General features: G+C 45.1%; 1 protein-coding gene across 1 annotated transcript in view; it reads right to left on the reverse strand.

Annotated features, from left to right (window-relative positions):
* Positions 1-16,037, reverse strand: part of grid1b (glutamate receptor, ionotropic, delta 1b) — a 746,554-nt gene that overhangs the window by 90,432 nt on the left and 640,085 nt on the right. Inside the window, exons 6-8 of the mRNA XM_060938730.1 lie at positions 8,135-8,308; positions 5,590-5,751; positions 3,071-3,190 (exon numbers count right to left, since the gene is read on the reverse strand). Of these exons, the coding sequence (XP_060794713.1) occupies positions 3,071-3,190; positions 5,590-5,751; positions 8,135-8,308 (456 nt within the window). The remainder of the gene's footprint in view (positions 1-3,070; positions 3,191-5,589; positions 5,752-8,134; positions 8,309-16,037) is intronic.

Raw genomic sequence — 16,037 nt, forward strand, 5'->3', positions numbered from 1 at the left:
CAATGATGCATTTGGTCGCGTTTTGCTAACGTAAACGCTGACGGAGGTACGCGATGACGTATGCGATGACGTATGCGATCGTTGAAGGGCTATCCCAATACGTAGGGGTTGAATTTCAAGCCCTATCCCTTGTACCTCAGTTTCAAGGGGAAGGGCCAAGGGGAAGGGGGAGGGGGAGGGGTAGAAATTAGAATTGGGATTGGGCCACTGTCCAATGACGATGTCAGCTAGAGCTCAGCACAGCGTATCCTCGTTCCTCAATGTTTACACAGCACCAGATCAGATACGTACTGGATTGAATACGTGGGCCCTGGCGGATTCAAGTTGTTCCGCCTGTGGAGTCATTTCCCGGCGTTTTAATGTGAATGGACAGTGCATCCGCGACGAAAATGAGACGGATACGGTCTAATGTAAACACCACCTAAAGCTCCGCGAGTTTTTGTGCTAGAAACGCTCAAGTAACACCACTAGAAACCTTGAATCTTCTAGTTTTCAAAGAGAATAAAAACAACTCTTATGAATTTCAGTACTTCAGCCAGCAACAGCCTCTTAACGACACACCCTTCAGCTATTCACGTGTTAAGTGCATGGAACATCAGTGTCGTCATTCGCTCATTGTATAGCAAGGGGAGGTGATTTCACCGGTATAAACAAGTGCACATGTTCACTTGTTTCCATACCAACTGAGAAACTTTGAGGAATGGCCAATGCAAGGAAGATGTCTCACTCGCGGTTGTTATCATGCTTTTTCGGTTAGCGTATAGGGAGAACTACATTACATTACATTTAGCAGACACTTTTATCCAAAGCGACTTACAATTGAGAAAAATAATCAACCTACAATAAAACATAGGAAATCATAGAGTAAGATGAAGAGAGTGCATGTTAGATGGTTAGTGGGTTGTTAGAATAGGGGGTGCCCTTTGAAGAGAAAGAAGTAGTTGATCGAAACATGCTGTGTTATTTTTGTCAAGTTTTGAAAACATTTTTCTGTTGCCAAACTATGTTTCACTGATTTACTGATTACTGATTTACAGTAATTAGTTACTAAGTCAACATGCCCTGCATAGTCATAGTTTATCTTCATTGCTAACTTTAGATTTATTATAGTCCGTGCATAAGTCTATGCAGAAGATTGTGAAATGTAGCTTTGGCTTTTAGGGCTTCTTTTCTTTGCAGAAATTTCCAAGCAGAGAGGTGTGGAGGCAGGGAGGTACAGGGGCCAGGGCCAGGGTCTTAGGTGGGGTTTACATTAGACCATATCAGCGGATCATCAGATTAACGTTTTTAAAAACGATTAGCATGCACACAGCAACGCCAATACACGATTCGTGTGCACACAGCAACACCAATACACGGATACGCTAATCACATGACTAATTAGACTGCACGTAAGTTGAAATGTGTAAATGTGTAATGTGTAAATTTCTCCTCAGTGGCTCGGCTCCGCAGGCATCCTGCGCTCCAAATCACTCCGCCCTGAACAGCGAGTGCCCTCTGGAGGGTGCGGACTCCGGCCCTGCGCAGCTCACAGAGCACGCAAGTGAAGCGCACGAGCAGTGATTCGGGACTGAGCCGCTGTGCGCAAGTCACTCACCACTTGCAAGTGGAAGGATGGCAAGCCTAAAGACAATCATAACTACACAATGGGCAGTATTTGCATCAGTATTTGCAGTATTTTCATACTTTTATACTCTTTAATGAAAGGCGATACAAGGTGGAAGTCCGCGCCGTTTTTCAGCAGTCGCGTCACATGACCAACGCCAGCGAATCAGGAAGGTGGATGTCACAGTGACGTTGTCCAATGACAACGTCAGCTAGAGCTCAGCACAGCATATCCGCGTATCCTCAATGTTTACACAGCACCGGACCAGACACGAACTGGATTGAATACGTGGGCCCTGGCGGATTCCTGTTTCCCGGCGTTTCCCGGCGTTTTAATGTGAACTGACAGTGCATCCGTGAAGAAAACGAGATAGATACGGTCTAATGTAAACTTGGCCTTTGTCTTTGACAAATGGACTATTGACACTGACGGGGGGAGGGGGGATTACAGGTGAATTACACCTGCCTCATCAATATTCATTTGAAAGGGCAACTGACTTTGGAGAAAACAAAGGTAGTCTGAAGTTTCTACAATTAGTATTGAAACTACAGAACGTTTCTGAATGCCGTTCTTACTTTTATGTAGCCAACACCTATGTTTACAAGGTTCAGACTTCAAAAGTCTTGTGCAGATATATTTATAGTGTTTTTTTTTACAAGGTTTGAAGACTCTGAAAATAATTTTTTTGAAAGGTTGTGTTTGCACTTAATTTAAATAAAAACAAATTTCATTACATTCACTTTACTCTCATATTATTATTGCTGAGGGTGTCCAGAATATAACCATGTGTGTCACTTTTGCATGGATGTTTTTAGTTAGATGAAATACTTAAAAATGTCAAGGTTTATCGGACTGCCACAGAGTGTCTGACAGGCCCAGGACCTGCTAAAATGAGGCAGTCGAGCAGTAACGTTAGTCCAACACAGTAACAGAGACGCTTTCACATAAAGGCAGCAACAGCCACCATCAAATGGTGCGATTGGAGTCTTGTTCTCGGACTCGACTCGAAATTTCTTTAATGACTCGGACTTGAACACTGGGGACTCGAGACTGGACTTGGTCTCGATGTTTAGTGACTCAACTACAACACTGAAGAGAAGTAATGTTTAAACATCTGTCCCAGATAGTGATCAGCTGGTGATCAGGGATGTATGGAATATGTTGTGTAAAAATGTCCCAAGTAAGAGTTTCTGAATAGGCATCTCTAATTATTGAACAAACAAAGAAACACGCATTCACTGAAGCTCAGTTAGCATCCCATGGCTTTAATCTGTGCTCTTTGTGTGTTTATTACCTCCCTTTAGTGAACTAACTGTGTCTGTAAATTCACTCTTACATTAAATAAAGAACTTTAATGAGGCTCCTTCACTGAAGCTTTAGCACATCATGAAGAATGAAAGAGTTCAGGAAATGAAGACCTTTAGTTTTGATGACTAGCATGCTTTTCTTTTCTTTCTTTCTTACCCGTTTTATGTCTTTTCCAAAGGTCTCACTGAAGCTCGTGCCTAAAATCTCAAACTGAACATGCGAGTTGGATCCATTGTCCATGAAGTCCATAACTCCAGTGAGGCCAGTGATGCGACCCTGCCAAGAGAGGAACAGCCGAGTGTTTAGCACAACACTGCACACCTCCTCATGCTAATGTTCTTATTTGACCACTTATAGGATATCAGGAAGAGATAATCAGTGTTCAGGCTGAAGGTCAGAGACTGAAAGAGAGGGAGGTTTCAACAGAGATACAGAAAGACAGACAGATAGCTAGATAGATACAGTGTTTTGCAAAAGCATTCACGCCCCTTGGTGTTTGTCCTGTTCTGTCGCATGACAAGCTGGAATTAAAATGGATTGTTGGAGGGTTCGCACCATTTGATTTACACAACATGCCTACCACTTTAAAGGTGCACATTGTTGTTTTATTGTGACACAAGCAATAATTAAGATAAAAAAAAAACAGAACTCTGGAGTGTGTATAGGTATTCATCCCCTTTCAAATGAAACCCCTAAATAAGAGCTGCTCCAACCAATTCACTTCAAAAGTCACATAATTAGTTGATTAAGATCCACCTGTGTGCAATCAAAGTGTCACATGATGTCTGTATAAAGCAACCTGTTCTGGAAGGACCCTTACTCTGCAAAACTACTAAGCAAGCAACATGAAAACCAAGGAGCCTCCAAACAGGTCAGAGACAAAGTTGTGGAGAAGTATAGATCAGGGTTGGGTTATAAAAAATATCCCACACTTTGAATATCGAACAGAGCACCATTAAATCCATTATAGCAAAATGGAAAGAATATGGCACCACTACGTGTAGTGGTTAGCACTGTTGCCTCACAGCAAGAAGGTCCTGGGTTCGAGCCCAGCGTCCGGCAAGGGCCTTTCTGTGTGGAGTTTGCATGTTCTCCCCGTGTCTGCGTGGGTTTCCTCCGGGTGCTCCGGTTTCCCCCACAGTCCAAAGACATGCAGGTTAGGTTAACTGGTGACTCTAAATTGACCGTAGGTGTGAATGTATGAATGGTTGTCTGTGTCTATGTGTCAGCCCTGCGATGACCTGGCAACTTGTCCAGGGTGTACCCCGCCTCTCGCCAATAGTCAGCTGGGATAGGCTCCAGCTTGCCTGCGACCCTGTAGGACAGGATAAGCAGCTACAGATAATGGATGGATGGATGGATGGATGGATGGATGGATGGATGGATGGCACCACTACAAACCTGACAAGAGAAGGCCCCGCCCACCAAAACTCATGCCGAGCAAGGAGGGCATTAATCAGAGATGCAACAAAGACACTGAAGGAGCTGCAAAGATCCACAATGGAGATGGGAGTATCTGTCCATAGGACAGCTATACACTCCACAGAGCAGGGCTTTATTGAAGAGTGGCAAGAAAAAAATCATTGCTTAAAGAAAACACATTTGGAGTTTGCACAACAGCATGTGGCAGACTCCCCAAACACATGGAAGAAGATTCTCTGGTCAAATGAGACTAAAATTGATCTTTTTGGCCATCATGGGAAACACCATGTGTGGCACAAACCCATCACCCTGAGAGCAGCATTCCTACAGTGAAGCATGGTGGTGGCAGCATCATGCTGTGGGGATATTTTTCATCTGCAGGGACAGGAAAGTTGGTCAGGACTGAAGGAAATATGGATGGCACTAAATACAGGGCAATTCTGGAGGAAAACCTGTTTGAGTCAGCCAGAGGTTTGAGACTGGGACAAAGGTTCATGTTCCAGCAGGACAATGACCCTAAACATACTGCTAAAGCTACACTGGAGTGGTTTAAAGGGAAACATTTAAATGTCTTGGAATGGCCTAATCAAAGCCCAGACCTCAATCCAATTGAGAATCTGTGGCATAACTTGAAGATTGCTGTCCACCAACGCAACCAACGCAACTTGAAGGACTTGGAGCAGTTTTGCCTTGAGGAATGGGCAAAAATCCCAGTGGCTAGATGTGCTAAGCTAATAGAGACATACCCCAAGAGACTGTAACTGTAGCAAAAGGTGGCTCTATAAAGTATTGACTTTGGGGGTGAATACCTATGTACCCTCCAGATTTCTGTTTTTTTTTCATTTTAATTATTGTTTGTGTCACAATAAAACAACAATTTGCACCTTTAATGTGGTAGGCATGTTGTGTAAATCAAATAATGCTAACCCTCTAAAAATCCATTTTTATTCTAGCTTGTAATGCGACAAAACAGGACAAACACCAAGGGGATGAATACTTTTGCAAGACACTGTAGACAGACAGACAGACAGACAGACACCACTACAGGCACTGGGCTAACCTTTCAGAGAGATATGTGGCAGAACACAACTCAATCAAACACTCGTCTAGGACCTAAAACGCCACTCTGAAACATTTCTTTTTTGATTCTGCAGCTCCAATGGCTTGTCACTTTGAACCTCTTGCGTCTGCCCTGGAGTCAGAGGGCTTCCTGCTAACAGCGAACAACTTCTCAGAGGAGAACAATGTTGTACCTTCTGGATGGTCTCCAGCATGGACCAGCCTCCATTCCAGGGCTTGGTTGATTTCCGTATGCAGTTCAGGCTGGCCATGCTGTGCCACTTCCTGTCCTCTAACTTCCTGTAGAAGGCGTTGGCTAGCATCAACACGCTGTCATACAGATACAAGTTGGACACCTGAGAGAAAAACACAGAGATGATTCATCAGTGAAGAATCAAGGCACCTAAGTGTCAGTGTGAGAAACTGTTGATATTTCTAATACATTCTCGTGTATATTTCTTGTGTTTTTACGGAGCCAGGTCCCTCCCCCCGATCAGCTCTCGCCTGTCACATGACAGCTCCAGGGATGGTGAAATCTAACACGTGATTCCATGAAGCCAACAGCTGCTCAAAGCGTGATTCACTCACTCAGATGCTCCAAGGAAACAGATTTTAAACTGCGTGTAATCAGTGATACATCACTGTAAGGGAATTTTTCAAGCCAGCTCATCTGCTCAGCTGATCTGCAACCATGCCACAGTCCGCGTTAGTGTTTCCTGACTGGATCTGGATTCCTCTGTCAGACTCTGAGCCTAAGAACCACTGAAGCACTGATGACTGTGTCTGATGTCACATGTGCATTATTTGAGTGACACAGTCCTCTAAAGCCTGGTACAACACATTACAGCGCAGAAGAACAGATGTGTGTCAGGCACCAAAGTACATCAAGTGCTATAAAATCCAGGAGGAGGCTCAGATTCTGTCTGACATGTAGACCTCACACCGTCATGGCTGATCAGGACAGAGAGGCATCTTACAGCCACAGGCTGTCATTAAGCCACTGCATCATGGCCATGACAGGAAGTTGTTTCTGTTTAGACTCGTAAAGACGTCATACTCCGACAGCAGAAGGCAAATGGATGAGAAGTATGATGTGTCGTTTTCCAATAAATATAACATTCTAACTGTTGGCACAACACAGTGTTGAGCATGTTGAGACAGATAGAGAGAGAGAGAGAGAGAGAGAGAGAGATACAGAAGGAGAGGTAGTTAGAAAGAGAGAGACAGAGAGACTGAGAGAGAAAGGGAGAGAGGGAGCGCAAGAGACAGAGAGAGCAAGAGAGAAAGAGATACAGAAGGAGAGATAGTTAGAAAGAGACAGAGCATGAAAGAGAGACAGACAGACAGAGAAAGAGATAAAGAGAGATAGTTAGAAAGAGAGCATGACAGAGAGTGAGAGAGAGACAGAGAGATACAGAAGGAGAGATAGTTAGAAAGAGACAGAGCATGAAAGAGAGACAGACAGACAGAGAAGGAGAGATAGTTAGAAAGAGAGCATGACAGAGAGTGAGAGAGAGACAGAGAGAGAGATACAGAAGGAGAGATAGTTAGAAAGAGAAAGTGAGAGACAGACAGATAGACAGAGATGCAGAAGGAGAGACAGTTAGAAAGAGAGCATGACAGAGTGAGCGACAGAGAGAGAGAGAGATACAGAAGGAGAGATAGTTAGAAAGAGAGAGTGAAAGAGAGACAGACAGACAGAGAGATACAGAAGGAGAGACAGTCAGACAGAGAGAGAGCAGCAGCGAGACAGACAGACAGACAGACAGACAGAGAGATACAGAAGGAGAGATAGTTAGAAAGAGAGTGTGACAGAGTGAAAGAGAGAGACAGACAAAGAGAGAGATAGAGGAGAGATAGTTAGAGACAGAGTGAAAGAGAGAGAGACAGACAGACAGACAGACAGACAGAGAGATACAGAAGGCTAGTTAGAAAGAGAGTGCGAGACAGTGAAAGAGACAGACAGAGAGATACAGAAGGAGAGACCGTTAGAAAGAGAGCGTGACAGAGTGAGAGACAGACAAAGAGAGAGATAGAGGAGAGATAGTTAGAAAGAGAGAGACAAAGTGAAAGAGAGAGAGAGACAGACAGAGTGACAGACAGCAAGAGAGAGACAGAGACAGACAGACAGACAGACAGACAGACAAAGAGAGAGAGAGAGAGAGATAGACAGAGGGAGAGAGTGACAGAAAGAGAGAGAGAGAGAGAGAGAGAGAGAGAGAGAGAGGTGTCATTCTTAAATAAATATAACATTCTAATTGTTGGAACAACACGCTGTGGTATAAGAGGAATAAAACACTTCACAACATGCTGTTATAGGAAACTAATCCACTATAACATCACACTGACCTTTTCATGACAATATACGGTTATATTTGACTTATAGATTTGTTTCTATTGCTCTCCTCATGGACCAGAGTCTTCTTCCTCACTGTACGGTGTACGCCGTGGTTTAAACCGATAAGATTAAACAGAAACTGTAAGAATTGCATCAGCACACGAATCTCAGAGAGCACAAAGGCCTGGGAGCAGTGAATTGTGCCTCAGTGAGAGCAGGTATGACGTGATGATACGGATCAAGTGTAATTAAAGGAGTTAATGTTCAAGGACAGCTGGAGCTTTAAACCCTGCTGACGCTGCAGCGCCTCACTGAGGAAGCACAAGTCAAAGCAAAACTCTCCCTGACTTCCCAGGAGGTGTCGTTATAGGAAAATAATCAGCACATCAACTGGAACTGACCTCCAGCGACTGCAGGTATCCCTCCTGAGGGTCACAGAGCAGAGAGGAGATACGGTGGCTGTTCCTCATACAGTTCACACTGCTGTCTCTCCACAGCGGAAAAATCTGCCGGATCACCGTCATCCTTCCTAAAGCGCTGTGGGCCAGTTCCATGATTTCACTGTCGCTGATCTCCTTTAAAAAAAAAAAAAAAGTGATTTAGATGCTGCTTATTTTACCATCACATTTTTACCATCAAAAGGTGCCTGTTAATAAATGGTGAAAGAAAGATTTTGACCCGGATGTGAATGAGTGTGATGTTAACGGAGGACGATATGGCCACTGGAGGATTGTCCAGGTGCTGCGATTAAGAATGCATTAATGGCCATCTATGCACATCTGGATCCCACTGTAATGGACTGAGACATAATTCATGAGTCGTTTAGATTCACGAATATTGGATTTGTGTGGTGTAACAATCAAAACGAGACAATGAAATATTTTTACAAAGAATTTTCTGGGAAAAAAACGAATTAATTGCTACAAATAACAAAATAAACAATTGTTGTTGTTTTTTAATGAAAAACAAAATGACACAACTTCTGTCATACAGGTTTTAAAAAGTGCCTGAGCCTCGTCTCTCTCTTCGAATGGCACATTTATGGATTTGATCTCGCTCCCTTTTTCTGAGACATAATACATTATATGACATAACACACGTAGTTCTCTTTGGTTTGGTTTTAGCCTTAAGCTTGTTGAATCTGTTGTTTTGTGCTTCTTCTGAATAAACTCTGCACTTTTGGTGTCTGTACCCTGTAGCTGTAATGGAAAGAGTGCTCGGTCGGTGTTATATAATCCTCATGCTACTTAGCCGGAAAAAAAAAGGTATTTTAAAGAAACATATGAAAAGAAGGCCAGAAATGATATTATGAATCACCGTTTACACAATGCACACTGAGATAATTAGGGGATTGGACCAAATGAGAAAATGACACACTGATTCTTCTGAATATTAAGTTGTGAAGTGGTGTCTGTATCAGAGAGAGAGAGAGAGAGACAGAGAGACATACAGACAGAGAAAGAGCAACAGAGACAGACAGACAGACAGACAGACAGACAGACAGACAGACAGAGAGATACAGAAGGAGAGACAGTTTGAAAGAGAGCATGTCAGAGTGAGAGAGAGAAAGACAGACAGACAGAGAAAGCACAACAGAGAGATACAGACAGACAGAGAGATAGACAGACAGAGAGAAAGAGACAGACAGACAGGCAGAGAGACACAGAGAGGACAGACAGACAGAGACAGAGTGAGGGAGACAGACAGACAGACAGAGAGTGACAGAAAGAGACAGATAGACAGAGAGAGACAGACAGACAGGAGAGAGAGAGAAAGACAGACAGAGGAGAGAGAGACAGCGACAGAGAGAGGGAGCGAGAGAGTCAGACAGAGACAGAGTGAGAGAGAGAATGAGACAGACAGACAGAAAAAGAGCGACAGAGAGAGACAGACAGACAGAGACAGCGTGAGAGACAGACTGAGACAGACAGAGGAGAGAGACACACAGGCACAGAGAGAGAGCAACAGAGAGAGAGAGACAGACATAGAGAGACAGAGAGAGAGAGACATACATACAGACAGACAGAGAAAGAGCAACAGAGAGAGAGAGACAGACAGAGACAGACAGACAGACAGAGGAGAGAGAGAGACAGACAGACAGAGAGAGAGCGACAGAGGAGAGAGAGAGACAGCAGGCACAGAGAGAGAGCAACAGAGAGAGGGAGAGAGAGAGACAGACAGACAGAAACAGAGTGAGGGAGAGAGACAGACAGAGAGAGCAACAGAGAGAGAGAGACAGACAGACAGATGGAGACAGACAGACAGACAGAGGAGAGAGCGACAGAGAGAGAGACAGACAGAGAGAGATTGACAGAGAGATAGCGTGAGAGAGTCAGAGAGAGAGAGAGAGAGAGAGAGAGAGAGAGGGGTCAGAGAGAGTGCATACATTTCCTCCAGATTCCCTTTCCTGCATTATCTTTACTTGTCTTTTCCTGTTTCTGTGATATAACACTCACAAGTGAGATGACAGATGTTTTGTAAATTAATGAAGTAAAACAGCTCGGAACATGGAATATTCATCATCAACATGCTTTTCAGTCATTATTCATGAACTCAGCGTGTAAGCAACAAGAACCCAGTGCAAGATTACTGTAAAGACAAGAACAAAACACACAGACACACACACACACACACACACTCCATCAGGTAGGAGAGTGACCTCGAAAAAGGCCGATGACGTTAACATGTCTGCATTTAGAGGTGTTTGTGTTGTTGTGTGTGTCCTGTTTGCGTTCCCCCGCGGTACACAGATTGAGAGATCTCCTGCACGTCCATGCTAAAAGCCTGCCAGTGTTTTTCCGAAACACTAAGGGACTCGCAACGCCTCTGCTAATTTCACAGTCTGTAGTTTCACATCTGCAGGAAGAATAGAGCAGAGAGCCGGCACTGCACTTCACTGTCAATCTCAACGCAGGGAAGACAGTCAGGAGAACACACAGTCTTAACTAAACATGGACTCGCAATAAAACTCTCCATGTAGTGCCATTATGGGAAAATAATCAACAATCAGGCAGAACCTACAACAGTTACTGGTGGATTATCTACCATGGGCAGGTTGAGAAGATGGTTAGGGATTGTCCCTGTGCTGCTGCATTCTGCTGGAAAAAGAAGAAGGTGTTTACTGTTCAACGAGCGATGAAGGAGGAGGAACTGATCATGTCTGACTGCTTCGGACAGCTCTCTTCCTTTCTCTGCTCTTTATTAATATGTAATGTGAACTTGAATAAACCATGAGAATGGATTCAAGGATGCACAATATTAGTCAAACTCACTATTTTGAAATCTGCTAGAGCAGGACGCGTGCTGCATCATTAGAAAGCTGCACACATCAATATTTAACAGCTGCGTATGATACACCGCAGCATGCTCGAGCCTTAGCCATGGTCTTATAAAGCTAACGCAAACAAAAACTGTGTTCCAGAGACTGCATTAGTAAAGTTGATACACATTCAATGATTCCAAACTCTTTGTGTGCACATAGTGAAGATTAAACACCATCTGCTGATGTATAAATGGCTCTTAATCTACTGTTGAGATGATTACAGAGTGCATTTGTGTTGCAGCTGTTATAGCAGTCTGCTCTGTATGCAGACGACGTAGTGCACTACATAGGGCACAAGCTGAGGGCTTTTTAACCTCATCTGATATACTGGAGTTTTACAGATAAGTCTATTTTTAAAACATATCACCCAAAGGCACCGTGTTTTACACTTTATCAGCACTCCAGGAGCAGGACATACTGGCAGAGTTGGTGCCTCAAATCCAAAACTTAGATTCATATTTACATGGGGAACATTCTAGGTGTTCAGCTCCACATTCAGATTATCAGAGTCCCCTGTATGGGTTACGGCTGGACAACACTTCCAGGATTTTCTTGAGTGTTTCTCGAGTGTTCAAGACCACTGCCTTTAAAATCTCTCATCTCATCTCATTATCTCTAGCCGCATTATCCTGTTCTACAGGGTCGCAGGCAAGCTGGAGCCTATCCCAGCTGACTACGGGCGAAAGGCGGGGTACACCCTGGACAAGTCGCCAGGTCATCACAGGGCTGACACATAGACACAGACAACCATTCACACTCACATTCACACCTACGCTCAATTTAGAGTCACCAGTTAACCTAACCTGCATGTCTTTGGACTGTGGGGGAAACCGGAGCACCCGGAGGAAACCCACGCGGACACGGGGAGAACATGCAAACTCCGCACAGAAAGGCCTTCGCTGGCCACGGGGCTCGAACCCGGACCTTCTTGCTGTGAGGCGACAGCGCTAACCACTACACCACCGTGCCGCCCTGCCTTTAAAACGTTATTTTATATTTCATTTTTCAAACAAGCTATAACAGATACTTGTCTGGAAAACTTAATGGAGTGATGAAACATTACCATAAACAACCTGCCAGTAGTTAAGTAGTTTTAAGTTATTGAGGACTTAAGTAGCATTGTATTGTATTGTACTGTATTGTATTGTATTGGGGCGGCACGGTGGTGTAGTGGTTAGCGCTGTCGCCTCACAGCAAGAAGGTTCTGGGTTCAAGACCAGTGGGCCTGACAGGGGCCTTTCTGTGTGGAGTTTGCATGTTCTCCCCGTGTCCGCGTGGGTTTCCTCCGGGTGCTCCGGTTTCCCCCACAGTCCAAAAAAATGCAGGTTAGGCTAATTGGTGGCTCTAAATTGACCGTAGGTGTGAATGTGAGTGTGAATGGTTGTTTGTCTCTATGTGTCAGCCCTGCAATGATCTGGTGACTTGTCCAGGGGGTACCCTGCCTCTCGCCCATAGTCAGCTGGGATAGGCTCCAGCTTGCCTGTGACCCTGCACAGGATAAGCGGCTACAGATAATGGATGGATGGATAAACTAAAGCAGATGTGTGAGCTGATGTCCAGTGACAGTGCAGCATGTGACATGACATGATATGAGCCTGACATGACGTGATGTGTAGTACTGAGATGAGCAGTAATGTTACCCAGGTCTTTTTCACCATTTCAGGGGGTTAGTTGTTGCTAGTTTTGGGGTTAGAAAAAAAAATACGAACAGGAGAAACTTGATGAAAGCGATGGAAGATAGGAATTCATGGAGGCAGCTAGTCAATGATCAGTTCCACGAGAGCTTGCTTCAGTAGGTAGGTAGGTAATTTGGGGTTAGTTTAGCAACGTAACTTGCCCAATATTAGCGATATTATAAGCCACACAAGCTTTGGAAATATTATATGTATATAGTTTGGAAATATTTGCTTCATCATAAGAACAGCAACGTGAAGAAGACTGTAGGAAAACAATTCAGTGGGAGTGGCTATCAGAGTTCTCTTTAAAGCTGTTAGCCATCAGTTGAGTGCATTCGTTATTGGCTACAGGAGCTAAGGAATACTTCTAAAACAGGCTGTTTTCTGTCTTTTGCTGATTGCTTTCGTGATTCGAAGACTGTGCTTTTCTGTTGCTTTTATCTGTTGAATACTCTGTTTATCTGTTGCTTGTTGGGCATGTGCTACTCCATTACCTTGCATTTGCATTTGTTTAGCTACTAAAGGGGATTTGCCCATAAGTTTCAATTGCACAAGCAACCATCTGTTTTTCATTTGTTAATTAGCTGGGCTTTTAGTGTGTCACTCCTTGAGTGACAAATAGCATTGCTCCTTCCCAAAATCTCTCCTCCTCTCCTACCACTCCCATTACCCATTCATTGTGTGTTTCTACCCCATTCCTGTTTGTGGACTCATCTGCAAAATACACTTCCATCGCCATGGCCCCCTGTGAGGACGATGCTTCTCCAAGCTCATCTACCCTTCAGCTCCCTCTACTGACACCTTCTGGATCACAATTGGATTATGGAACTACCAGTCTGCCACACGGAAGGCTGACTTCATCTCTGCATATGCCTCCCTCCTGTCCCTCCACATCCTTGCACTGACCAAGACCTGGATTTTACCTGAAAATGCCACAGCCCTCTCCACCTCCTTCTCCTTCTCTCACACCCCTTGACCATCTGGTCATTGTGGTGGCAGCACTGGTTTGTTGATCTCTTAGTCATGGAAGTTTTCACCTCTTCCATTCTCCCACCTCTCCATCTCTTTCTTTGAATTTCACTCTCTTCTCTTGTTATCCTCTTTGTCATTGTCATTTATAGCCCTCCTGGCTCTTTGGGATGTTTCTTTGATGAAGTGGACCTCCTACTCAGTTACTTCTCAGAAGATGGCATCCCACTGATGCTCCTGGGAGACTTCAACCTTCACCTAGAAGCCTCCCACTCTGCTGCCTTCCTTTCACTACTCCACTCCTTTGATCTCTCCCTGCTGCACTCACCTCCAACCCATAAAGTTGGCAACCTTCTTGACCTGGAATTCCTCAGAAACTGCTCTGCCTCAGATCCCACAGTTACCCCTCTCCATCTGTCTGACCACCACTTCATTTCATTCCCCCTTCCTCTCTATCCATCCTCCCTCCTCCTACCCCCACTGTTATAGTCCATTGTAACCTCTGCTCCCTCTGTCCCTCCTCTCTTGCCTCCTCTGTCACTGCTTCCCTCCCCCCCTTGAATCCTTCTCCAATCTCCCCACTGAATCTGCTGCATCTTCTCTGCTCTCCTCTCTCGCCTTATCACGTGACACATTATCTCCTCTTGTCTCCAGGCCAGCAAAATCTTCCCCTCCTAGTCAATGGATGTCAATCACTTCGCTCCAACAGAAGCAGCCTACGAGCAGCAGAGCGGAAGTGGAGAAAATCCAGGGCCCCAGCTGACTTGTCTCACTACCAGTCCCTCCTGGCTGAGTTCACAGCTTCACTCACATCAGCTAAGATCAAGTTTTATCATTCCAAAATTCATACCTCCATTTCCAACCCTCATCAACTATTCTGTTTTCTCTTCTCTCCTCAGCGCTTCACCAGCTGCACCTCAGTCTTCCATCACTGCAGAAGACTTTGTGGTCTTTTTTGAGGAAAAGATGATGTCCATCTGTAACTGTTTCACCACCCCTGGCTTCCCCACCTGCCTCCCTGTCTCTTCCCCCTTGCTCTCTGCTTTTTCCCCTCTTTCCATTTCAGATGTCTCCCAGCTACTGCTCTCTCATCATCCTACCTCCTGAGCACTCATCTCTCCTCCAGAGTATCACTCCTGACATCCTTCCATTTATTACCTCCCTTGACAACTCCTCCTTGTCCTCTGGATACTTTCCCTCCAGCTTCAAACGGGCCCACATCACCCCTCTACTGAAAAAAAAACAATACCCTAGACTCCTCTGTCATCCAGAACTACCACCCAGTTTCTCTTCTCCCCTTCCTATCAAAGACACTTGAACTTGCTGTTGCTAACCAATTCTCCTCTTTTCTCTCAAAACAACCTCCTGGATCCCAACCAGTACGGCTTCCAAGCCAGACACTCAACTGAGACTCAGAGACTTCTCTCCATCAGTGAGGCAGTTAATGCAGCATGTGCCACCTCCCTCTCCCAGTTGTTTCTCTCTTTTCCTCCTTCTGACACACAGGTCTCTGCATGCATCTCTGCTTGCCTGCATGACATCCAGAGCTGGATGGACAACCATCACCTGAAACTCAACCCAAGCAAGATGGAGGTGATCTACATTCCTGCTCCATCCTCTCCACCCCTGGACATTGTCATCTCCCTGGGAGACATCTCTAGGTCACCTTCACCCAGTGTGAGGAACCTAGGGCTGGTGTTTGATGACAGACTCTCTTCCTCAGCGAACATCGCTGCAGTGACCCGGATGTGTAGATTTCTCCTTTACAACATCTGAAGGATCCGCCCCTTCCTCACCACTTACTCTGATCAGCTCCTAGTCCAAGCACTGATCCTCTCCCGCTTGGACTACTGCAACTCTAGTTTTGCTGTCCTTCTAGCATCTGACATCAGACCCCTGCAGCTCATCCAGAACACTGGAGCTCACCTGGTCTACAACCTCCCTCGATCCTCCCACATTACCCTTCTGCTTGTTGCCCTTCACTGTTTACCTATCACAGCTTGTATCAAATTTAAGACCTTGGTGCTAGCTTACCAGGCTGTCAAGGGGTTAGGGCCAGCATACCTCCAGAGACTGATCTGCCCCTACATGCAGGCCCGATCCCTTTGCTCCGCTACTACTGACCACCTGGCCCCTCCTCCTCTCCATTCCTGCCCGGCCCTCTCAAGACTGCTGTCTGTCCTGGCTCCCTGTTGGTGGAATGACCTTCCCACTGAAGTCAGAACTGCCGAATCCCTGACCACCTTCAAGCGCAAACTGAAGACTCACCTCTTCAGGCTGCACCTCTCCCCTGCTTCCCTGCCCACTGTGTCACTGCGTATCTGTCTAGACCAACAA

Source organism: Neoarius graeffei, chromosome 14, assembly GCF_027579695.1.
Source record: "Neoarius graeffei isolate fNeoGra1 chromosome 14, fNeoGra1.pri, whole genome shotgun sequence".
In the NCBI taxonomy this organism is placed as follows: domain Eukaryota; kingdom Metazoa; phylum Chordata; class Actinopteri; order Siluriformes; family Ariidae; genus Neoarius; species Neoarius graeffei.